The following is a 25,088-nucleotide window of genomic DNA, read 5'->3' as shown; positions in this document are numbered from 1 at the left end:
TGTATTACAGCAAGAATGAATATAAACGAAGGGAATAAAAGCATTTGTTTTATTGCAGTACCAATTACTAGCATTGTCTAAGCTAGTGCATGTACTGCACATACATGTTTTGCATGGGGGGGGGGCTCATATCTCTTTGCTATGCAGCAAAATTGTTACAGCAGCTGAATTAACTAATTGCGTACAATAAACCAACAAGTAGTGCTTAAGACTAGTGGAGTTCCATTCAATAACATTTCTTTCCTTGTGCCTTTTTCAGATCACTCAGCTAAATGCTCTTATCTCTCTATTGTTGGGAGAGCTGACTTCAAGTGACAGACAGAAGATCATGACTATTTGCACAATAGATGTTCATGCAAGAGATGTGGTAGCAAAGCTTGTTGCTCAGAAGGTAAAGTTAAATCTCCATCTTGTCTTCCACACCAGGGTCCAAGGACTGGTTCATACTACTTTATTTTATATTATTGTTTGTTTGTTTGTTTGTTTCATTTTTCATTTTCTCTCCTGCAGTCCCAAATACACTTTTTTTTTTTAAAGTAAAACTCATCCTAGTGGTGCGGCAATAAAACTGCTAGCACATTTGCAAAGCTAAACTGGGTCCAGTTTTGGATGGGGGCCTGCATGCTGAGATTTCTGCATTGTGGGGGGCTGGACTAGATGACTCTTGGGGTCCCTTCCAGCTCTGCGTTTTTATGAAATAAATGGGTAATTGGCATGAGTAAATGCTTTCCATTGGATCAGGTTATTAACTGTCATGCATGCAGGGTGATCCGAAATATGTTTACTGATGTTAACCTCACTTGGGCTCATCTGTTCATCACCTCTAGCTGCATCCACTTATTTTAAACCAGAGTTCCTTGTTACATTTGAATGACAGGATTACTATGGTTTGTTATCAAGGCAAGTTCATGAATCATGGTTTTATCATAGTTGTTGTTTTTTTAAAAAAATAAGCCAATATTTAACTATTTATTCATTGGATAAATTTATGTACCACTCTTATTTTCTGGTTATCTGGATAGTTTACAAACCCAGTTAAAACTAGAATAGCAAAAATAAAATAAAAAATAGAAGCAATAAAACAATTATAAATACAAACAGGAAAAATGTATTTTTTTAAAAATCAACATTGAGAGAGCAGCTAAATATCGAATAAGAAGAATGTGAGTGTGTGGAACATTTTGGGCACTTTTGGGGGGGAGGGGGCACTTTTAAAAATTGAATGCTCACTGCACCAGATTGGCCAAACTTTGGTAATCATTCTCATATGGGCCATTCACCGCATATTCCATAACTCATATGGGCCATTCACCGCATATTCCATAACTCAACAGCAAATAATGGGTTGTGCGGGTTAATTTGCAGGGATTCTCAAGTGCATTTTTGCTGAAGGCGAGGATACGTAGATAAGGGCATTAACTCAATACTGAATTTGGAAGAGGAATACAGGGCATATCTGTCCCCCTCTTAAAACATATCCAGGAAATTGCTACTAGGACAAAACAACAAACCCCTCTTCCTGGGTTCTTTTTTCTTATAAAATCAGGCTGGGGTGATGGAAACGGTGGTTATGTAGTTACTCCCACAAATAACTTGTATCAGTGAGGTTCTGTGACATAAGCCATTCAGTCTACTCAGCATTGTCTGGTGTTGGGAGAAAGGCTCAGGGTCCCTGAAATGTGACTTACTCCTTCAGGGGTCACATACCTCCCCTGGGGAGGAAGGCTCAGAACCACTTGTTTATCAGATCTGAAGCCACGAGGGCCTTGGAGCAGGCAGCTGAGAACTTCAGGAACCAGTAAAATTGGAGTTTTGAGCTCCTACTTTGTCACAGCACCTTGGCACCAATTTGTTGGTGCAGAACAGCTGGGTGTCTTTGAAGCTATTTGACGAGGAAAGAAACTGCTTTCAGAAGTTTTGCTCATGGGTTGTGATCCATACATGAGTAGGGAACGAGACTGTGCCAGCTAGCACCCCCCTAGTAACCCTATGTTGAACATGGATGTCTGAAGTGGGGAAGCCTAAGGGCATAGGTTGGAACCATGTATATGTGTGCATAGAGCTCTTATGTGCTTGACACGTGGATGTCAGGGGATGGGGCCCGGGCTAGCACATGAGCAAAACTTTTAAAATGACTGTTCAGACACTGATGCTGCTGTTTTGTGGTAAGTCTATGGGTAGGCACTTGCATAGCTTGTGGGCTCCACCTGGTTAGATGCTTTCAGCTTCCCTCCTCTGGAGACTGAGAGAAAGGGGGATAGGGGAACCGTAAGAAGACTTTGCTATCTGCAATTGAGGGGGGGGGGAATTTGTGTGTGCCAAAGGCAGGCACCAGCCCTACATCACCTGCCTGTGACACAAAGGGCTCTGTTTCCACTGATATCACTGATATTTTAGAGACAGTACTGTATAGCATGAGATTAAAAAGGCAGGTGAGAAACAAATGAGACATCAAATATATAATTGTTTCATGGAGCCCAGAGGACATTATTGAGGAAATATGAAATATAAAATTGAGTCATATCAAATCCCCAGAGCTGGTTTCTTGTAAAAGGTGAAAGAGATCTTGGCAGGAGAAGTTGTAATGTCTGCTGCAACAAAAGCCTCCATTAAACAGATATTACATTACGCTTGCCACTGTATTGTGTGGAATGAAATGCCCAGGAGTGCGTATAATCCCTTATAATTGCCAGTATGAGGGATGTTGCTTGGGAAAGGCTGGGGATGAGGCGTGAAAATGAGTGATGACAGTTTTGACATTTTGGCATGTCTGGTTTCTTTCATCTCTTAACACCCTCGGCATAGTAGTTGTGCAATGGAGATGTGATTTGTTTTTGTCTTTTTTAGGTCACCAGTTCCCAAGCTTTTGCTTGGCTGTCACAACTGCGCCATAGATGGGATTGGGCCCAAAAACACTGCTTTGCCAACATATGTGATGCTCAGTTCCAGTACTACTATGAGTATTTGGGAAATACCCCTCGGCTGGTTATTACACCTTTAACTGACAGGTAAAATCTGCTTTGGCTGATAGTGGGCTACCTCAACTTGATCCGTCTTGTAGAATGTGAAGGCTAAACATGAAATGAGATGTCATTCTCCCCTGTGAGAAATCCTTAACATTGCAAATCAGACATTTTGACAAAAACAGTCACATTGTAATGTAAAATAATTGCATTGGGAATAAAAGGTATCCCCCATATAATCTGAACAGTTATGTGTTGTGTTGCATGACAAGGAAGAAAAGGGATAACCTTACACCTAAGAATGGTTGGACAGGACAAGACTTCCTAGAGTTTTCTTTTTACCCCCAGTAGGATTTTCCCCTATTGGCATGAAATCACAGCTTTCTTGTAATACAGCTCTGTAGTCACAAGGTTGCCAGCCTTTCTGAGTGCATGGGCATGTTTGGAAATTTGAGAGAGTGCCATGGGCACCAGTCTCTCTGGTTGCTTCTCACACATACCCTCCCCACACCAGACAGGAAGTGGCAGAGGACACACAGGCATGTACATGTGTTCTTGCGCGCCCACATTCTTTAGAGTCTAGGTTAAAGGATTTTATTGAATTTGCATGACTTTGCTTTGGGTCCCCATAAAATTACCCCCAAATTAAGGTTTACATTGGGGGTAGACTGCGCAAATAAAAATCAGATGCCCGGTGTTTGCCAGCAACATAGCGCTCTGATTCTGAGCTGGAGTGAGAAGTAGCTGAGGATGAGGAACTAGCTGTTGTAGCTGGCCTTGCCACCTCAGCATCTGTAGAGGGGTGGCTGTTCCATGCAATTGGGACTTCTGCATGATTGGGGGTCCTGATCACATGGCACACCTAAATGTGAGCAGCTGTTCACATGCGACTGCTTCTTTGCAGATGTGGGGACCTGCTTCCTATCTGCTCTTTGAGCCCCTTAATGCAAGTGAAGTGTAAAGGAAGATTACCCAATGTATAGATGTGTAATGGAGAGTTTTGAAATATATTGGCATTGCCTTTGGCCCTCTCTCAAAACTAATTAAACACATTTTTATTTTCCCAGGCTTTTAGTAGGGACTGATGGGATATATTTCCCCAGATTCTGTGTACCCACTGTGGTACTATTGCCAAATAAGTATTTTCTGTATCTTGGTGCAATTTTTGCAGTCTACTGTTTTCTATTGTGTTTTACTGTAGATTGCTTTAATTTTGTTTTAGCTTTTAACATTGTTACCTGCTCTAGGATCATAAAAATGATGGGCAAAATGTAACGAATAAAATGAAATGTTTTATCATCTGGCATTTGCTTATTTGTAAGCCACTTTCCCACAAGAAGTAGCTCACAACGTATCAAATGAACAGTAAGCATAACAATTCAAAACGTATTAGAAGCAGTCATACATAACCATCAATCCATACAACATTGTGTAAAACAATAAAAGCAAGCTAACCTAATATAAAAGCTTAAATTATGCAACATTGTATAAAGCAGTATAAAGAAGGAAACATAATTAAATAATTGAAGCTAAACAGAAGAGGGAAGGGGAGATTCTTGGTTTGTTTTTGTTCTTATTTTTATTATGTATTTTGCGTTTTTAATATTGTATTTTATGTTGTAAACTGCCCTGAAATCTACAAATGAAGGATGGTATACAAATTTAACAATCAATAATAATAATAATAATAATAATAATAATACAAAAAATGTGTTATTGTTAAACAAGAGACCTCTTAAACAAGAGGCAGCCCCTCTAGGTACTTGATGATAGAATAGGAGGATATAAATATTCAACAACAACAACAACAGTTTATAATAATGATACTCTTACTGCAAATTTATCAACTATAATGTTCTTGCATTTTTGTGGATTTGGAACGTCAGCCACTAAAGTAATAGGCTATTGGCGTGTTAATAGTAACTGTGCTTGTGCTTGTTAAAGGTGTTACATCACTCTTACGCAGTCCCTTAATCTAACTATGAGTGGAGCTCCTGCAGGTCCAGCTGGGACAGGCAAAACGGAGACAACCAAGGATTTGGGCCATGCGCTTGGGATGATGGTCTATGTCTTCAACTGTTCTGAACAGATGGATTACAAGGTGCTGAGCCCATATTGAGGGGATGCTGTATGAGGGAAGACTGTCATGATAAGTGTGTTGTTATACGCACAGAGACGTTTGCATCCCTTTTTGTGGCCATTGTTGATGGAAAGCTGGGCACCAAATATCAAAACGTGCAGATTTTGTTCCCATGTCTTGAGCACACTAAGCCCTATGAGAAATGAGAAAGTTTATTTCTTTGTTGGCAAAGCCCTCGGTTACATCAGCTCCTAAGGTGCAATGGTTATACAGGCTGCCCCTGCTAACTAGCTGGCTAGGCGATCTACCTCTACAGTCCTATGCTCCGACCCAGATAGTTGGAATAACAGCATTACCATGCCCCTTTCAGCTTATTTAAACTCGCTTATCTGACGCAGTATGGACAAGTGCCCCATGATTCCTTCTGAGTTTTAAGCCCCTCCTTGTGCACGGAGACAGAAGGATATGGGAGATTCCAAAGGCATGGCTCTCTCTGGGACTGACACAGCCTCTTCCACCTCTGTGATGCCCTGCAATTATTTCCGCCTCCTTTCCCCCGTCTCTGGCTGCCTGGTTTCTTCCCCTTGACTCTACCACCATCCCCGGCACCTGCCTCATGGGTGGCACAGAATCCCACAAACCTCTTACCCCTTCCTCTGGATCAATCTCCTTCCCTCTGCCTGCACATCATCCCACTCCTCAAACTTCTTCCTGCTGCTGACATCCCATTGCAGCATTGTCCCCAACTGCAGCTTACTTCCATAGCAATGAAACCCACAAATGTGGGAGGGAGAGAAAAGATGCACCAAGGTTGCCTTTTATGTTCCTCTCTTTTACATGGATATTGCTGTGTGATTCCTTTTAACAAATCAATAAAAATGGGGTGAATTCCAGACATTCATTTGTATTCAGGAAAATCGAGGCACACCATTGGAATGTGTGTTCCCTGAATTACATCCCAAATTTCAAACAGGCATGTCCAACTCCGAAGAGACTGCAATCTACTCCCAGTATAACAAAACTGGCAGTGATCTACCCATTGTCATTCAAGGGAGGAGGAGCGTGCGTGGGCAGAATGGGAAGATTGCCCATAGTTGTTGAGCTTTTTTGGGGGGAAGACCTGTGTTGTTGGACTATTATTATGGGGGGATTACATAAACAAATGCACACATCGCTAAAGCAGACGCCAAATGAATGCCCACAAGACTCAACACAGGGACAGAGGAAGTTGGACAGGGGGCGGAGACAAATCACGCAATCGATTAGGATCACGCTATCGACCACGATCACCAGGGAATCTACCTGCTGTGATATCTTGAATGCACTAGACCAGTGTTTTTCAACCTTTTTTGGGCAAAGGCACACTTGTTTCATGAAAAAAATCACGAGGCACACCACCATTACGAAATGTTAATTTTTTTAAACTCTGTGCCTATATTGACTATATATAAAGTAATTCTCTTGAATAGGAATCAAATAAACACAAAGAAAGTATTTTATAATTACTTTATTATGAAATAGTAAGTAAACAGAAATATGAAAAATTATAAAATACTTTATTCAGTGTGCAACCAGGGCCTGTTTGGCTGAACACAAAGCTGATATTCTGGCTGGAATTTTTCCCACGGCACACCAGGCAACATCTCGCGGCACACTAGTGTGCCGCGGAACAGTGGTTGAAAAACACTGCACTAGACAGAATAGCCGGGCAACTAGTATAAATAGATGGAAGTGCAATAATACAGGGTTTTGTGATTAATTAGTTGTATATCACTCACTTACATGGGCAGCTTATAAATGCAACAAATGATTAACTGTTGCTTTACATATATAAGGAAAAAAGCTTTCTTTCAGAAAGAAAACTACAAACTCTGAATTTTAAATATTTATTTATTATAGTCCATTGGAAACATCTATAAAGGATTGGCCCAGACAGGTGCTTGGGGCTGCTTTGACGAATTCAACCGAATTTCAGTAGAAGTTCTTTCTGTTGTGGCTGTGCAAGTAAAAACTATCCATGATGCCATAAGAAATAAGAAAAAGCAGTGAGTATATTAATAGATACATCCTTCAAAATTGTTTAATGTATTCAATGTAATTTGAAGATGATGCAGCATATGAAGAAACCACCCACTGGTGCTAACTTTCACATCCTCTTTGAAAAGGGATTTGCATTTGTGTCTGTCAGTCTTATCTAGAATGAGGATAATTTGCTGCTATTTTATTGGGTTGTTTTTTATCCTGTGTATCAATTGTGACAGCCTACTAAGCCTGATGCTTCTGAATTATTTATTATATTTGGTAATAAATAAATACTTCCACATTCAAAATATTTGATTTATTTTTTCATCTGTTGCTCCGGTCCAAATGGATTCAGAGGAGTTAAACTTTCACCTGGAAGGTTTAGGCTGAAGTCTCGCATGTGGCACATATACAGATTATGTCGCCTTGGACAAGGCACTGTTTCTTAGCCTTGGTTTACACTGTGTAAAACAGAAATATTTCCTACCTCCGTAACAACAATTATAAAGCATTTTTTTCCACAGTTGAAATGCAATAATTACACATGTGATATTAGTTGGAAATCGGATCCCAAAATCTGACTGGCATATGATGTGGTGTATTATCCCCTTGTTAGATGTGAATTTCATTTTTTATGAATTTTGGATTGTTTATTAATTGAATCTGTTTTGCTTAGCTATTGAATGGAAAATATATAGACCTATTTAGCATTTTTAACCATTAACACTTCATGTTGGGATAGATCCAGAGTGAGCTAGTCACACAAGCTAGGCTGCAGACCTACTCATGATCTGTGGTGCTGGAAGGTGTTATAATTCAGCAGACATCCTTGTCCTTTAACCTATGCCAACCTCCACCGCAGAGACCTCTTCTGCAGAAAATACCATTGGCAAATACAGTGAGGGGGAAATGATCCCCTGCTAAATTTGCCCGTTTGCCCTCTGACGAAGAAATGACCAGTCCATAATTTTAATGGTAGGTTTATTGTAGCTGTGAGAGACAGAATAACAACAGGAAAACCCCCAGAAATCCAGAAGACAAAAGTAAGAGATGGATGTGCATTATAATGAGTGAAATAAGTATTTGATCCCCTATCAACCAGGCAGATGTCAGGCTACCTGGTATTTTCACTGTATGTAACGAGCTGAGATTAGAAGCACCTGCTGTAAGGGAGAGGTTTTACCTGTAATCCCAGTTTGTTACAGTACCTGTACAAAAGACACCTGTTGACAGAAGCAATCTGTAATTGCCAACAAGGGTTTTGCCACCAAGTACTAAGTCATCTTTTGCAAAGGGATCAAATACTTATTTCACTCATTATAATGCACATCAATCTCTGACTTTTCTCTTCTGGGTTTCTGGGGGTTTTCCAGTTGTTAATTCTGTCTCTCACAGCTACAATAAACATACCATTAAAATTATGGACTGGTCATTTCTTTGTCAGAGGGCAAACGGGCAAATTTAGCAGGGGTTCAAATACTTTCCCACCTCACTGTATCTCAAATCAGGGAGCATGGGTGTGTGTGGGAGAAGTGGAGAAGGGTCAGTTATGGATCTGCCAGATCCTGTACTGGTCTAGCTCCTGGAGAGGGGTCTGATTTGAACCTTTCTGCTACACTAACACAGAGCTGGCACCAGAAAAGAATGGGGGTATGAATTTACTTCCCTACCATCTGCCCTGGCAGGTCTATGCGATGTCTCTGTTGCTCTGTTCCGCTTAGCTGCTCCCCAGCTAGGCATAGGTTTGCTCTGCTTGTTACAAGTAACTTAAATTTCATGGATTTCACTGGGGTGAACATGTGACCTAAAGGTCTGGACTCAATCCATTGTTTAGTTATTGTTTGATACAGTTGTATGGAATGCTGAAAAGAAATGAAATCAAACTACTTTAGGCATTCTGAAAGGTTTAGGCCTGCCCTGTCCAGTATGAAACAGCATTAGCTCCCATAACATAGCATTAGCGCATTTTATTTTCATTTGAAATGTTTTGAAAGTCACCTCAGTTTCAAAATAAGTTCTGCTATGCAATACCAGAGTGGGGTAAGTGAGCAGCTCTTCAAGAAGCACAAGGACCAAATCATCTTGGGTATTCAGAACTAGCTGTGTGAATTTGGGTCCTTGCCACAGTGTGTGTGTGTGTGTGGAAAATGGAGTCAAAGAGAATTTCTTAAATCCCAACCAATTTCAGCCACTTCTTTCCTTATATCGTGCAATTGATGCAGGTTTTTATTCCTTGGAGAAAGCATTGTACTGAAAGCAACGGTTGGAATATTCATTACTATGAACCCAGGTTATGCAGGCCGAACAGAGTTACCTGAAAATCTCAAAGCTCTTTTCAGGCAAGTATGAAGCAGATTCACATTCTGAGCACTTATGCCACCTAATGCCAGTTGTTTGATTTGCACTTGACTTGTTGCACAATGATTGTGTGAAAGAGTTTTCCGAAGTTGCAGTCTTGATAGCGTAACCAAGGGAGACAAATTATTTCCGTATCTATGCTAAGTGTGCAGTAGAAGAAGTTGTTCTGTGAAAAACCTAGTTGCGATACAAAACTAAATGAGTTAGGATGAAAACCTAAAACTAACTGAATTCTCTTAAAGCAATGAACAGTATCTCCCTATTACTAAAGAAAAAGAAAAAGGCCCACAACTCATTTATTATGATGCAGGACAAAGAGCTAGTCACAAGTTCCTTGCTTTCCTGGGTAGCAGCAGGACTTAGCACATTCCTTCCTGAATGTCTCTTTCACCCCAAACGAGAAAAAAAAACTTGATAAGTTCCCAGCTTTCCATTCCGTGGACAGACTTTTGGTTTCTTGTTTCAGATCTTTAAAATATGGCACATGAGATCCACAGTTCAGACAGTCTTGTACATTGTAACTGCCTTAATATGTCTCTTCCGTGTCTGATACTGACTTATTCTCAATGACCTTTCACTGGATCGAGGTGGGGAACCACTTTTAGCTTGAGGGGCACATTTCCTTGTAGGCAGGAAGCCCTCTAGGGGCTTGCATGCCATTGGTGGGCTGGGCTAGAAGCATAAGTGGTCAAAGCAACAGATGTGGCCAACTGTACAAAGGAAGTCACATTCCAGCCAAGCAAAATTCGGAGGTTTTATAAACACTCTACAAGCAAGAGGTATTGTCCTAGTTCAAAGACACATTTCAGCCAAGCAAAAATACTCAAAGGCATGGCTAGGGAAGAGCCCCAAGTTCCAGGTAGGCTTGGCAGGTCACATTTGGCCCACAGATCCTAGGTGTTCCCCCCCAACTAGATAACCTACTGTTCCAAAACCGTCAATGTTATGTGTTTACTGCAGTATTTTAATTAGCTATTTGGTCTCACATCATGAAACTAATAAACTATTATTTTACACACACTCTAATTGGAACTATCCAATTGACCACTTGATGTTTACTGAACTGGGTTTCCCTCCCAAAAAATGACCCTGAATTTTTTGAATTTTATTGATATGGATGCTACATTTATGTTGTATTTTAAGCTGTTTTTAAAGTCATTTTTAATCAGTGTTTTATATTTGCTGTTAGCCACCCTTAGCCCGGTTTTTAAATCAGGAAGGGCGGGGTATTAAAAAATTATTATTATTATTATTATTATTATTATTATTATTATTATTATTATTATTAACAACTATTGGGAATGGTATCATTTTGCCAGAATTTTGTTTTGAAAGAAATCAAGTTGGAACTGGTGGTTTGACTAGTCTTGCTTATTACCAACATAAAGGGCCATCTTGCAGATTCCATGTAACAGCATCTTATATTTTCATGATTTGTCTATAGGGGACTTGCAAAGCCTACACCCGCCATCTGATTCCTTTGAAATAGCACTAGTAGGAAATGCTAATAATTGCCAACGAGTAATTAGCCTTTTTTTTTTTTTTTTTGCTTTGAAAGTGCTTGTTAGCAATGAGTGACACACATAATTGTGACTCTCTTGAGCTCTGCTAAAATGTTTGTAGACATCACTGTCTTGAATTTTGGTGAGATGGGCATTTGTTATTCTCACAATGTTTAAATACTAATCCCTGTCTTTGGTTCTTACACTTTTTTTTTTAGACCCTGTGCAATGGTTGTCCCTGACATTGAACTAATTTGTGAAATTATGCTGGTTGCTGAGGGGTTTGTTGATGCACGCTTGTTAGCCAGGAAGTTTATTACCTTGTATACTCTCTGTAGAGAACTTCTCTCTAAACAGGTAAGGGAGCTCTTTTGGACCTTGAGATTTCTCCCATGCTAATCAAATGGTATTGCGCTACAATATAAACTTGCAAAATAAAATGTAGGATGCTTTTAGGATGCTTTTGAAAGCAAAAAACATTACTCGAGCTATTCACAGTATCTGAGAAAGCACACATTATCTGCAATATATCACATCTACATGCATTGGGGGCCCCATAAAATTATTTATGTTCTCCCAGTAAAGCCCTGTAGCCTACAACAGATGAAGCAGAACAGATGGAATTAAATGAAAAGGGAATTGCTTACCTTTTCATATGTACAACTTTGTCATGTCTGTTGAATATTGATTTAGTTTGGCTTTATTCATTTATTTCAGCATTATTGGAAACAATTGAAATTGTTTCTGTGTTGGTGTTTTGTTTTTGACAATGTAATGTTTGCTTGGTTCTGATTACTGTAATCAATCTTCTAGTCTTGTAAGCATTCTAATGTTCCAAAGGAAAGACTTGCCTATGTAATCCTATTAAATATTTTTTTACATTCTAATCTCTTAAAATGTTTATTTGGAAGTAATCTTCATTGATTTTCAGTGGAACTTGATTCCAAGTATATTACAAGTAATCTCTTTTTCATTTGCTGGATTGCTACAAAAACATGAGTCTCTTTGAGATTGGCACATGTTGCGAGCCAGGTTATGTATGGCCTCTGCCCATTGCTTACCACCATTCGACTTCCGATGTACGACTGTAATAATACATACAGATTTACCATACCAAGACAACAGTTCCCCAATCAAGCACAACTTGTGCCCAACAGAGCAGTCCTATAGTGGGAGTGGCAGTGGTGGGGAACAGAATCCATGACAGAGCAAGAATAGGATCCACTTTAGATGGACTGTGGTGGAATTCTGTGACACACACACACACACACCCCGGCCATCTTCCCAGGGATCATAGATTGCTTCCAAAGAGTAATGCTCCAGGGAGGGTCTCCTCACGAACCGGAGGCATAATGTGACTTTGTTGAGGCTCTTCAGGTCTCCCCCTACTTCTGGGTTTCTGATGCTGCACGCATGTCATGCACAGTTGCACATGACATGAACACACGTAAATTGGGGTGGGGGGTGCCTGTATATGTGTTTGGAGACTTTGACTGAATATTCTCATTTTTAGAATTTTTTTCTCACCCCACCATAGACACCATACACAATACCCATAATATCAAAAAGAAAAGCGTAGCAGAGCAACTTTGGTTCCCAGATTTTGAGAATTTATTTATTTAGCCATGTTTGACAGGTGAGCATTTAACCTTTCCCCCCTTATATCTTCACCACAGGATCATTATGACTGGGGCCTTCGTGCTGTTAAGTCTGTTTTGGTAGTTGCCGGCTCACTGAAGCGAGGAGACAAGGCTAGGCCTGAAGATCAGGTATGCCTAGTAGCACAGATTGGTGCTTCATAAACATAATGTTGGAATAGCTCCCCCCCCCCCAGTTTGATTTTAATTATAAGATTGTCTCTTTAGAGCAGGAGTAAGAAACATTATTTTCTGCTAAAGGCCACATTTCCTTAGGGGTAATTTGTCATGCTAGCCGTGGGCAGAGATAGAGCCCAAAGTGGGTTGCATGGGCGCAAATGCCGAATAAACATCTATCTGGGTTGCAATATTGCATAGCACACTTCCTCTGTCTCTCTGTCTCTGCTATCCCATCTCCCTCAATCTCTGTGATTCCTCCGTCCATTTTGTCTCTTTCCTTTCACCACCCACATTAACATAGTTTCCTCTCTCTTCCTTCCATTGCTCCACCTGTTCCCATTCCCATTACCACCCTCCTCCCACCTTCATTCCCCACCACCACCCCTGTATTGCCTCCACCCTGAAGCACACACAAAACTGAAAATGAAAAGTGATTCTCAGAGGGGTGGTGTGCAGAGCAAGACTGGCCCAGTAATGGTCCAGAGGGCATTAGGCTGTGGAATGAGGGTTCCTCACCGCTGCTTTTAATGGATGGCCATATTTGTTCTTTACTCAGAGGAATGAATGCTTCCTCAACTCTGTTACTACAAAAGCGTATTTTCTGTTGATTGAAAGCTCTTGCAGGTGTGATAACGTGTGGTTGACTGTCCTTTCCCAGGTACTTATGCGAGCCTTAAGGGACTTCAACTTGCCCAAGATAGTGACAGATGATATCCCCATTTTCATGGGCCTAATCAGTGACCTGTTTCCGGCTCTGGATGTTCCAAGGAAAAGGGACTTGGAATTTGAACAGATGGTTAAACAGTCTACCCTGGAGCTTCGCTTGCAGCCTGAGGAGAGCTTTATTCTCAAAGTAAAATAATCCATTGCCTCTAATTACACCCCTTAAGAATTTCAATCAAAAAATAATTGCAGACAGGTTGTGTTGAATGTGAAGGTTATGCTTGCATTGATGATAGCATTCCTATTGTGTCCTGAAAGTGGTGGTATTTCAGTAATGCTACTGTACATGTACAAGCCTGGTCTAAACCACTGAGCCTAGGGCTTGCCGATCAGAAGGTCAGCGGTTCGAATCCCTGCGACGGGGTGAGCTCCCATTGTTCGGTCCCAGCTCCTGCAGCTCCTAGCAGTTCGAAAGCACGTCAAAGTGCAAGTAGATAAATAGGTACTACTCTGGCAGGAAGGTAAACAGCATTTCCGTGCGCTGCTCTGGTTTGCCAGAAGCGGCTTAGTCATGCTGGCCACATGACCCGGAAGCTGTCTGCAGAAAAACGCCAGCTCCCTTGGCCTATAGAGTGAGATGTGTGCGCAACCCCAGAGTCATCTGCGGCTGGACCTAATGGTCAGGGGTACCTTTACCTTTACCTTTACCTTTACCGGTCCTGTCTAGTCATGAAAATGCTTCCTTCCCTCACTGCCAAATGTCCTTAACTTGCTCAGATTTTTGTCAGTGACCAGTGGTTATTAATAGTAGGTTTTCATGCCTGGGGTTACAGACACTTCAGGTTACAGACTCCGCTAACCCAGAAATAGTACCTCGGGTTAAGAACTTTACTTCAGGATGAGAACAGAAATCGCGTGGTGGCGGTGCGGCGGCAGCGGAAGGCCCCATTAGCTAAAGTGGTACCTCAGGTTAAGAACAGTTTCAGGTTAAGAACGGACCTCCGGAACGAATTAAGTTCTTAACCTGAGGTACCACTGTACTGAATTTGAGGCACTGGGGTTGTCATTTGTTTTGCTGTGTCCCTTTATTTAGTCAAAATACAAGAGAAAGATAAATTAATCTTTGTAGTGTAGGAGAGTTCTGTGTGGACTATTTTTTTCTTATCAGCATTCAAATTGTGCCTCCAAGATTTTAAACACAGCAGCTGCACTTGCTTGCCTTTAGAGAAGATGGGTGACTGTTAGCATGAGGCTCACTGTGAATCACAGAAGCAGAAGAAGCCACCGCAGCCCATCTCATGAGGATCCAACTGTGTTTGCAGACATGCCATTAGAAACAGCAGTCATGATATGATTTAGAAGTCAAACTTGGAGATCTAAGGCCACTGTTGTGTCTCATTTCTGGGCAGTAGGTAATTCAATGAGGTACGGTAATTCAGACTAAGATTGAAGCTGTCCACAGTGGGATGTTTGGTGAGGAGAAGCATAGACCAGTGCTGCCAGCCTCATGCTCCACTGAAAGAGTCTGCTTGGATCAGCCCAACACACAGTTTTGCATGTCCATACCTCTCCTATATGGGACGCGGGTGGCACTGTGGGTTAAATCACAGAACCTAGGGCTTGCTGATCAGAAGGTCGGCGGTTTGAATCCCCGCGATGGGGTGAGCTCCCTTTGCTCAGTCCCTGCTCCTGCCAACCTAGCAGTTCGAAAACACGTCAAAGTGCAAGTAGATAAATAGGTACTGCTCCGGTGGGAAGGTAAATGGCATTTCCGTGTGCTGCTCTGGTTTGCCTGAAGTGGCTTAGTCATGCTGGCCACATGACCCGGAAGCTGTACGCCGGCTCCCTCGGCCAATAAAGTGAGATGAGCGCTGTAACCCCAGAGTCATCCGTGACTGGACCTAATGGTCAGGGGTCCCTTTACCTTTACCTTTACCTCTCCTATAGTATATTTGGCAAGCTAATTCGAATTCATTTTGTGAGTCTTGCTGCTCCTTGTTTTTTTTTTTTATCTTTTTATCTTCAGAATGAGGCGTCCTGTGGTTACTTGACATCAAGCAGTCGGTGACATCTGACATTAGTGTTTTGTTCATTTTACTAGGATATGGTTGTGTGGCTTAGCAAACGAAAAGGGATGGGGAGATTTGTTTTCATTTCTCGAGGCTCATCTATTAATTCAAGCCTGGGTGCAGGGCCTTGAGAGACTAATGTGCCATCTTCAGGTTATCCTGTTTGAAGTTATTTGGAGAAAAGAGTTTCCTGACTACAGGAGAGGGTTGGGAAGCTGCTTTGTGGGAGGCAATTGGTGTCGGTGGTAATGGGAGGACAAGGAAACAAAACCACTGGCTGTGTATTAATTCTGTTTGACAGATTGTTCAGCTTGAGGAGCTTCTGGCAGTGCGTCACTCTGTCTTTGTAGTCGGAAATGCAGGCACTGGAAAAAGCAAGGTACAGCATGGTGCTTTAACAGTTATTTTTTTAATGGCAGATTTTGCAGATGGAAAGAAAAAGCAGCTCTATGCCAGCTGGCATAACACCGCATGCTTCACTTCCGCCATCCCCCTCAAGTCTGATTTTAAAGTGAAAAGTTGAGCATTGTTATGGTCAGGCTAATCATGCCAGAGATGTAACTTCTCCCCTGCCCTTCCTAAGACTCAAACTATCGAGCGATTAGTTCACATACAACAACCGCTTAATTAGGAAAGGAGTCCTCCCTTCCTCTTTCAGCTGGTCACCCAGATGGGAAAGACAAAATCCAGTGGAGAAATAAAGTTCAAGCGTGGGGTGTGTTTAGGGGGCGGTAATGATTTGGAGTGGCTTCCTTTTATAGTGGAAGCAGAGGCTCAGCAGGAGCAGTCTGGAATACTATGATTCTGGGACCTCCCCCCACAATTATTCTCTCTCAGGAACAATACTTCCTCTGTTTGTTAGTTTCCTATTATTCCAGCTCAGTCTCAAAGCCTTAAGAAAATGCAGTAGTATTTAGGTAAGTTTAATGTAGGTTTCTAGAGCCATTGCTCCCACATCTTTTTCATCCCATTGTCATTTCTCTTCAAAAGGTCTTACGGTTTTTAAATTTTAATTTACTGCTGAATTTTTATACCCTACCTTTCCTGCAAGGAGCTCAAGGTGGTTGTCCCCGGACTCGGAAAGCAGGGCTCCATAAATCAAAACGTTGTAAACTGAGGGTGGAGTCCAGACTAAGGCAGTGGAATTTATGATGCATTAAAATTAATTGGGGGTGGGGGTGGGATTAATCATGACTCAGCTTGTTTTTTGATTTAAGTGGGAACTAGTTTAATCTGGATCTGCCTCCAAGACGTTACTGAAAACTGGAAAAGCAGTGTCAATATTTATATAAGAACCTAACACTCCCCCCCCCCCCAAAAAAAAATTGAGACCTGGATCCTAACAAGGAAGTCTTCTCCTGGCTGTTCATCAGGTTCTGAAAACACTGAACAGGACTTATATGAACATGAAGCGGAAGCCTGTTTGGAATGACTTAAACCCCAAAGCTGTGACTACTGATGAACTCTTTGGTTTCATACATCATGCTACTCGAGAATGGAAAGATGGCAAGTAGAGGATATATTTTAATTACTGTGACACTCACTGCACAGTCTTCATGTTTTCCTGCAAAATATCCCTCAACTGATGTTTATTTTGCTAGGATATTCATACAGCAAAATCACGTGGTGTAGGCTTCCTGGGGCCACACCGTTTTATACTGCAGGCGAGGGGAGGAAAGATCATGCTTGAATAATCCCAACATTTTTGTTCTTAAACCCTTTCTGTGCATACAAAATGTAGCATGTTAAAAAGATTCTGCTTACCCTCCTTACTACTTTTCTACATGCAGGCAGTTATGGAGTTACGGAGTTATTCAAACTAGAGTTCTTCCCCACTTGCAGTCTGAGGTGGTACTGCCCTAGGGCAGACTTCACATGCAGATCATTACTTAGTTATCAAGCTATATGCCTGCACAATCTTACCTTCAGCATATACTCCCATGTCCTCTCTCAGTTGCCAAAGTATTCCAGGACTCTGTCATACAGTTCTACTGTCAGCACTGTGGTATAGAGGTAGGACTACTGAACTTGATTCTGATGTCAGGATATATACCATATTTTTCGCTCCATAGGGCGTGCCAGATCATAGGACACACCTTGTTTTTAGAGGAGGAAACAAGAAAAAAAATATTTTTCTGGTTTTCCTCCTCTAAAATCCCTGGGGTTTTTTTTTTTTGAGGATCAGCTCAAAGTTTTGCAGCTTTTTTTGCAAAGGGAAAATCCCTGGTTTTTTGAGGATCAGCTCAAAGTTCTGTAGCTTTTTTTGCAAAGGGAAAAGCCCTGTTTTTTTGAGGATCAGCTCAGATTTGTGCAGCTTTTTTGCAAACGGGGCAAAGCAAAGAGGAAAAGCCCTGTTTTTATGGGGTTCAACTCACATTTCTGCAGCTTCTAAGGGAAAGAGAGCTGTTTCTACAGTTTACAGACGGATAATCTAATCAGCCAGTCACATGTTGCTGGGGAAACAAACAACCTCCCTCTGGAGCACATTCAACAATGGAGGGCGGGGCTGAAAGGGAGCCGGGACTCTTATCTCTCTCCCGATCTCTTGCTGATCAGCTGCTGAGCGGGGTCCTTTCAACACCCCCTTTGTAAAATAAAAGCATGATCCTCTTTTGGCCTCTGGGCAATTCGGCTCCAGGACCACCATTCACTCCATAGGAGGAAAAAAAGTGTGTCTTATGGAGCGAAAAATACGGTAATATTTTCCCCTGCCATACATACATTGCCTGGACCCAAAGGGTTCCTGCTTTTGAATCCTGTCCTCCCAAGTATAATACATGCTTTCTGTAGCCAGAACAAAAAATCGGGGAAACTCCAGGATGTACTTGGAAATCTTTGTGCCCAGGGTTCTTTGAACCCCAGTTGGATTTTTATTTTTTTTATTTTTCATCATTTAAAAGTTACTTTGTCCGAAACATATTTGCCTCCCATTTTTCAGGACTCTTCTCATCTCTTTTGAGAGAGCAAGCTAATATGACCCATAATTGGCCCAAGTGGATTGTCTTAGATGGGGACATCGATCCTATGTGGATTGAGTCGCTCAATACTGTTATGGATGATAATAAGGTGAGCAAAAAGCAAACACATTCTCTTTTCCCATTGGACAAATCTGCATTTTGCCCCTTTCTTGTTTGTTTCCTCATTTGTTTTCCTTTGCCATACCTCTTCTTTCCATGTTTCTGAAAGGTAGAATGTGCACCCTATGTTTTACATGGCATCTTTCCCCATAGTCGGGGTTCATCCACAACCCCGTTTGCCCTGCCACTTTCCCCTGGGAAAACCTGTGGTTTACTACTGAATCAGACCAAATGGCAATCGGGTTTCCCAAGACAAAACCATTCAGACCCATGCCTGGAAAGCACAGGGGAAGCCTTTCTAAGCACAAGGTAAGGGGAAGTGTGGATGAGCCCCGTGTCTTCAAAACCAGGCTGCATTACTTTCTTGCATTCTAGAACCATTCATTAAAATTAAGGCCCATTCATACAGTTCCCACCATGTTTAACACAGCATTGCAAACCCCAGTCTCAAATGAGTCTATTCTCATGTGTGCTAGGGCGGAGGCTGAAAATATGTGTTTCTTGTTGAAAACAAAACAGTTCCTAAGTAAATCCAACCCTTGGTGATTGCGGTTGCTTATACTCTAGTTCAGCGGTGGCGAACCTATGGCACGCGTGCCAGACTTGACACGCAGAGCCCTCACTGCTGGCATGTGTGCCATCGGCCCATCCATGCTATTGTTGTTTTTTCCCCATTTGTTCTCCCACTCCCCCCGCCACGCTACAGCTTGTGTCCGCTGTTAAAACCCAGAACCGTTTTTTCTTTCTTTTTTGCTGTTGGCTGGAGATTGTGTTCAGCAATTGGTCTGTTTTTCAATTTGCTGCATCAGTGGCTGATTCTGATTGGGCATAACAACATTCGTTTTTTAACCCTTATTTTTAACCCCCGCAAAAAAGCTCCAAAACGTTCATCAGCAGCTCCCCCCCCAAAAGCTCAGCAGCATTGGGGCACCCCTCAAAAGCAAAGCAACTTTTGTGCACCCCGCAAAATTCCAAAACTTTGGTCAGCAGCTCCCCAAAAAAGCTCAACAACTTTGGGGAGACCCCCCCCAAAGTCAACAAAAAGCTCAACAACTCTGGGCACTTTGCAATAAATAAGTGAGTTTTGGTTTGCAGTTTGGGCACTCAGTCTCTAAAAGGTTCGCCACCACTGCTCTAGTTAATTCAACAAGTCATGTTCAAACCTGGGTTTCTGATCCTGTTTTGTTTACTTAGGAAATGGTGATTTGCTTGAACTCACAAAACTGAGTTCAGATGTAATAGGGAATTGCGGTTTTAAAAAAAGTTGATGTGAGTGCTTCTAAACTTCTTCTCCTGGCATATGGTAAATGACAGGAAAGGGAGATTATGCAAGTCAACAGGTTGCTACAATTTGTTCCATGAAGTGGGAAACCATGGCCTTCTATGACTTCTTATTCAGTCCTTTGTGTAGATCAACTTGTATGGAGGGATGAGTTGTTACTTTACATCTAAGAATATTTTTCACAGCAGTAAACCACAGCTCTTTTTCAACACACAAGCGCACCTCTCCTAAGTTAACCAATTATAAGTTGTGTGCAAGTAGTTTTTGAAATTCAGTTGCCTTGAAATTAATTTGAACTGTAAAAAAAGCATAGTTGGTGTTTTCCTCACCCCGTAGGAATTGGTGGCCTTCCTTATATATAAATTGTGGCCATGCGTATTTCAGAATGCAGAATTGCCCTTATGAAGGCCAAAGTATATTTTAATTTTAACATAGCCTTTAAATGTTAACAAATCTTTTTATGATAGCAATTCTCTGATTTATTATCAGAATGCAAGCTGTGGATACAGCTATCAGAATAACTTGATTTTGTGCTGCTAATGTCTAGGTGCTGACTCTTGCTAGCAATGAACGGGTTTCTTTGACACCATCCATGAGACTGCTGTTTGAGATACACCATTTAAAAACAGCCACTCCTGCCACAGTATCTAGGGCAGGGATTTTGTACATAAACCCACAGGACCTTGGCTGGAATCCGTAAGTACGTCCTATGGCTCAGTTGGTAAAGCATGAGACTCTTACTCTCAGGGTTGTAGGTTCAAGCCCTATGTTTGGCAGAAGATACCTGCATTGCAGGGGGTTGGACTAGATGATCCTCTTGGTCCCTTCCAACTCTACAATTCTATGAGTATGATTCTATGACATTCTGCTGTCAACTTTAACAGAATTTTATGGAAAAACAGCTGGCATATGATGCCCAGCCTTGATTTATATTTTCCTTTTTATATTTCTCAGTTGTTGAAAGTGACTTCAGGTTTCCACAAGGCTAACAAAGTCTCCCAAAACTCTAAAATAGAAATTATTGTAAACACAAATGTTGGAGTATAGCTAAGGAATAAGTACAGTGGTACCTCAGGTTACAAACACCTCGGGTTACAAACACTTCAGGTTACAGTCTCTGCTAACCTGGAAGTTGTACCTCGGATTAAGAATTTTACCTCAGGATGAGAACAGAAATCGTGCGGCGGCGGCAGCGGGAGGCCCCATTAGCTAAAGTGGTACTTCAGGTTAAGAACAGTTTCAGGTTAAGAACGGACCTCTGGAATGAATTAAGTTTGTAACCAGAGGTACCACTGTATGTTTTTTTGGCTCTGCAACTGTTTTTGGTCTGATGGCACAAATTTCTGATTTTGTTCAGTTTTTAGTAGTTTGTAGGTCACAAATATTGTAATAAATGAGAAAACAAAGCCTGGGATTTTCCTCAAGTCACTTTCAAGTATTACTGCACACCAGCAATTTGTTGTTTTTATTAGTTTTGACAGTAATAATACTCTAATGTAGGAATAGCCAACTGGTGTCCCAGAGGGCAACTCGCTTTCACTTGGCTTCCAGCACTTGAAAGCCCAGAACTAGGCAGTATTGGCTTGGCAAAAGGTTGTGCCAATTGTGGCTCTTTTAAGCCAGTTAGGCAGCACTAAAGGGAAAGTAATTGTAAGCAAATCTATGCAGAAACCATTGTGTTTTCTTTTTCAGATACGTTGCAAGCTGGATAGAGACAAGGAGTCACCAATCTGAAAAGGCCAATTTGACAATCCTCTTTGATAAATACGTTCCTCTATGCTTAGATCAGCTCAAAACTAACTTTAAGACGATCACGCCCATCCCTGAGAATAGCATGGTTCAGGTATGCTTTTACTTGTGCAGATACTATTATCATCATCATTGTCTTCATTTATGTAACCAACCCATCTTTCTGCAACAAGGTGTACTACAAAAACATATAAAAAGGCAATGAATAACACAAATATGCTGCAAGCCAGCTTCAAGCCCCATGTGTGGCAAAGGATTCCTGCAAGGGGTTGTATTAGATTATCCTTGTGGTCCCTTCAGCTTTACAATTCGGCAGTGGATTGGAGCTGATACAGACAGAAAGACAATAAATGAGCACTATGTATGTGCAGTTGTATGGAAGCAGATTACCACAGACAGCTTCACCCACATGATGCTGTGTTTTTATTTCCAGGTGCCTGGAAAAAGTCTTCAGTATGATATTCATTAGAGTTACATTCAGGTTTATTTATATGATTGGGGAGTTGGTAGCTCAGTGCTACAAAACAGAACATTTTAACCAGCAACATTTAGCTCAGTTGGTTAGAGTGTGGTGCTGATAATGCTGAGGTCATGGGTATGACCCCCATAAGGAGCCACCTACATATTCCTGCATTACAGGAGGTTGGTTGGGGTCCCTATGGACACTACAATTCTACGATTCTATGTTTTGTTTGAAAACTGTCTTGGGAATGTCCAGGAAACACCCGTGCTTGAAACATTGGAGAGACACAACCCATCTCTGTAGAACTAGATAGCCCAATGTTCTGACTTAATATAAGTCAAATTCCTAAGTATTCATAACCTGTAAAATATTTTTAATGTTTTGTTTCTTCTGTCTTTCATTATATAGACACTCTGTTCTCTCCTTGACTGCTTACTGACTCCAGAAAATGTGCCCCTTGATGGTCCGAGAGAACTGTACGAGACATATTTTGCCTTTGCCTGTGTGTGGGCATTTGGTGGTGCCGTCTTTCAAGATCAGGTAGGCAGGAAGCAGTTTGCTTTGAGGTGTACTCGGATAAACAAACTCTTCTCTTGCTCTATGACAGGCATGTCCAACTCCCAAGAGACTGCGATCTACTCCCACTATAAAAATAAAAAAAACTGGCAGTGATCTACCCATTGGATTGACTAACGTTGTTGAGCTTTTTGGGGGAGAATTCACCAAAGTTAAGCACTTTTGGGGGGCAGGACTCAGGATCACACACAATTGACCAGGGATGCCCCATGACCGACTGGTAGATCGCAACCGACCTGTTGGACACGACTGCTTTATGACATGTGCAATAAAACCATAGTGAAAATCCACTTGTTTGACTGTGTCTAAGTGGAGAGAATCAGATGGCAGCCTCCATGTTGGGGATGGTATTTGTGTTGGGGCACAACACAAAGGTCTTGGATCACTAACCTCCCATAATTGCTGAAAGGAAGAATTGGGGTTCTAAATCCTAAAATGCAAGGAGAAAATGGCAATGGTAAGTTTTTGCAGGGGAACTGATTAGGATTGCCACTGAAGAAGGAATTTTTTGTTTCCAACACACTTTGAGCAGTATCAACATATTGTTGCACACCAATCCAATCTCCAAGTGGTACAAAATTCCTGGGGTTCCAGGTACTTGCCCAGGGTTCCAAGAGGAAACATGACACAGCAGAGACTGTGGTGTCTTTATGATATATGGTTTAGTGGGATGCGGGTGGTGGTGTGGTCTAAACTACTGAGCCTCTTGGGCTTGCCGATCAGAAGGTTGGCAGTTCGAATCCCTGTGACGGAGTGAGCTCCTGTTGCTCTGTCCTGGCTTCTGTCAACCTAGCAGTTTAAAAGCATATCAGTGCAAATAGATAAATAGACGGGAAGGTAAATGGCGTTTCCGTGCGCTCTGGTTTCTGTCACGGTTCTTCCGTTGTGCCAGAAGTGGTTTAGTCATGCTGGCCACATGACCTGGAAAGCTCTGTGGACAAACGCTGGCTCCCCCAGCCTGAAAACGAGATGAGCGCCGCAACCCCATCATCACCATCATCATCATTATTTGTACCCCGCCCATTTGGCTGGATTTCCCCAGCCACTCTGGGCGGCTCCCCCCCCCAAAAAAATCATTAAAATATCACACATTAAAAGCTTCCTTAAACAGGGCTGCCTTCAGATGTCCTCTAAATGTCTGGTAGTTGTCTATCTCTTTGACATCTGAAGGGAGGGAGTTCCACAGGGCGGGCGCCACTACCGAGAAGACCCCATAGTCACCTTTGACTGGACTTAACCATCCAGGGGTCCTTTGCTGCTTTGCTTCAAGTTCACATCACTGCCCCCAAAGCTTTCTAAACTCTGGCTTCATCTGTTGAGGGAGGGAGCCCAGCCATTTGCCATCTCACACCGAGCCTCTTAATCCTCTCTTAATGGCTCATCACCTTGGCTGTCACCCCACCAGGAGGCTAGCTTGGCTATTCCAAGAATTACAAGCCTTGGTTAAATTCTAACATATGCTGGATCCAGGAATTCAGTCTTGCATACATCCTAACAACCCAAACTCATAGTTGGTCTCTAAGGTGCTACTGGAAGGAATTTTTTTATTTTATAGTATTTTTTGAGGCACTTAAGAGTTTCTCTCTCACACTCTCTCTGATTTATTCCTGCATTCAGTGCCTCTCTTTCCTATTTTGGTTTAGCATCTTAGTAAGAACACCACTGCCTTTTTTTTACTTGAGGTGAAAAAAAAGAGGTATGTAATATGTAAGCATAAAAAAGGAACACAGCGTAGCTGCCCTAGCCAACCTTTTCAAAGACTGCCAGGAAAATGTTTGGGATGTTTAGCACATCTTCTTTAACCTGTAAGGGAAATGTTCATGGCCACTAAAATAATGTGCAGAAGCAATTAATTTATTTTACATAGAATTTTCAGTATCTGGTTTGGCCTTTCACAGGAAGATGCCAGCTAAGTTCTTCATTCTCCCCAGTGGAAATGGCTACCATCATTGGGGCAATAAAGAAGCTCATAGTTTCATGTAATTTGAATAATTTTATAAGTCTGTATTTAACCATCAAACTTGCTATGTACATTGAACAATTTACACACCTACCCACCCACCCCAAAACTAAGAACCTATTTAAAATTCTCTAGCTTTCTAATTATCAAGCTGAGTTTAGCCGCTGGTGGCTGAAAGAGATGAAAGCTGTGAAGTTTCCATCGCACGGAACCATCTTTGATTATTATATTGACCCCCAAACCAAGAAATTCCTGCCTTGGAGTGATAAAATTATCAGTTTTGACATGGATCCGGATACACCATTGCAGGTAAGCACATGTTTAATATAAAATGAGCGCATGCAGCTTTTCATTTTATCCTCCGAAGTTTTCATTCTTTTCCACTCATTGGAAAATGAAACTGTTTGGAAGCCTATCTCTGCATGTAATGTTATTTTCAGTCTGTGTGGCTGTATCTGATAATGAGAAGAAATGTAATGGTCTGTGGTGGGGTCTCTTTTACAAAGA

At 41.7% G+C, this 25,088-nt stretch overlaps 1 protein-coding gene across 1 annotated transcript in view; it reads left to right on the top strand.

Annotated features, from left to right (window-relative positions):
• DNAH11 (dynein axonemal heavy chain 11) overlaps positions 1–25,088 on the top strand; it is a 139,684-nt gene that overhangs the window by 43,534 nt on the left and 71,062 nt on the right. Inside the window, exons 31-45 of the mRNA XM_033166182.1 lie at positions 260–391; positions 2,848–3,008; positions 4,908–5,064; positions 6,943–7,088; positions 9,288–9,404; positions 11,144–11,282; positions 12,602–12,694; positions 13,401–13,595; positions 15,776–15,853; positions 16,848–16,980; positions 18,413–18,540; positions 20,381–20,529; positions 21,526–21,676; positions 22,454–22,585; positions 24,717–24,890. Coding sequence (XP_033022073.1) covers positions 260–391; positions 2,848–3,008; positions 4,908–5,064; positions 6,943–7,088; positions 9,288–9,404; positions 11,144–11,282; positions 12,602–12,694; positions 13,401–13,595; positions 15,776–15,853; positions 16,848–16,980; positions 18,413–18,540; positions 20,381–20,529; positions 21,526–21,676; positions 22,454–22,585; positions 24,717–24,890 — 2,085 coding nt within the window. The remainder of the gene's footprint in view (positions 1–259; positions 392–2,847; positions 3,009–4,907; positions 5,065–6,942; positions 7,089–9,287; positions 9,405–11,143; positions 11,283–12,601; positions 12,695–13,400; positions 13,596–15,775; positions 15,854–16,847; positions 16,981–18,412; positions 18,541–20,380; positions 20,530–21,525; positions 21,677–22,453; positions 22,586–24,716; positions 24,891–25,088) is intronic.

Source organism: Lacerta agilis, chromosome 12 (genome assembly GCF_009819535.1).
Source record: "Lacerta agilis isolate rLacAgi1 chromosome 12, rLacAgi1.pri, whole genome shotgun sequence".
Lineage (NCBI taxonomy): Eukaryota > Metazoa > Chordata > Lepidosauria > Squamata > Lacertidae > Lacerta > Lacerta agilis.
The sequence above is the reverse complement of the archived record's forward strand: the minus strand, read 5'-3'. Positions and strand labels throughout refer to the sequence as shown.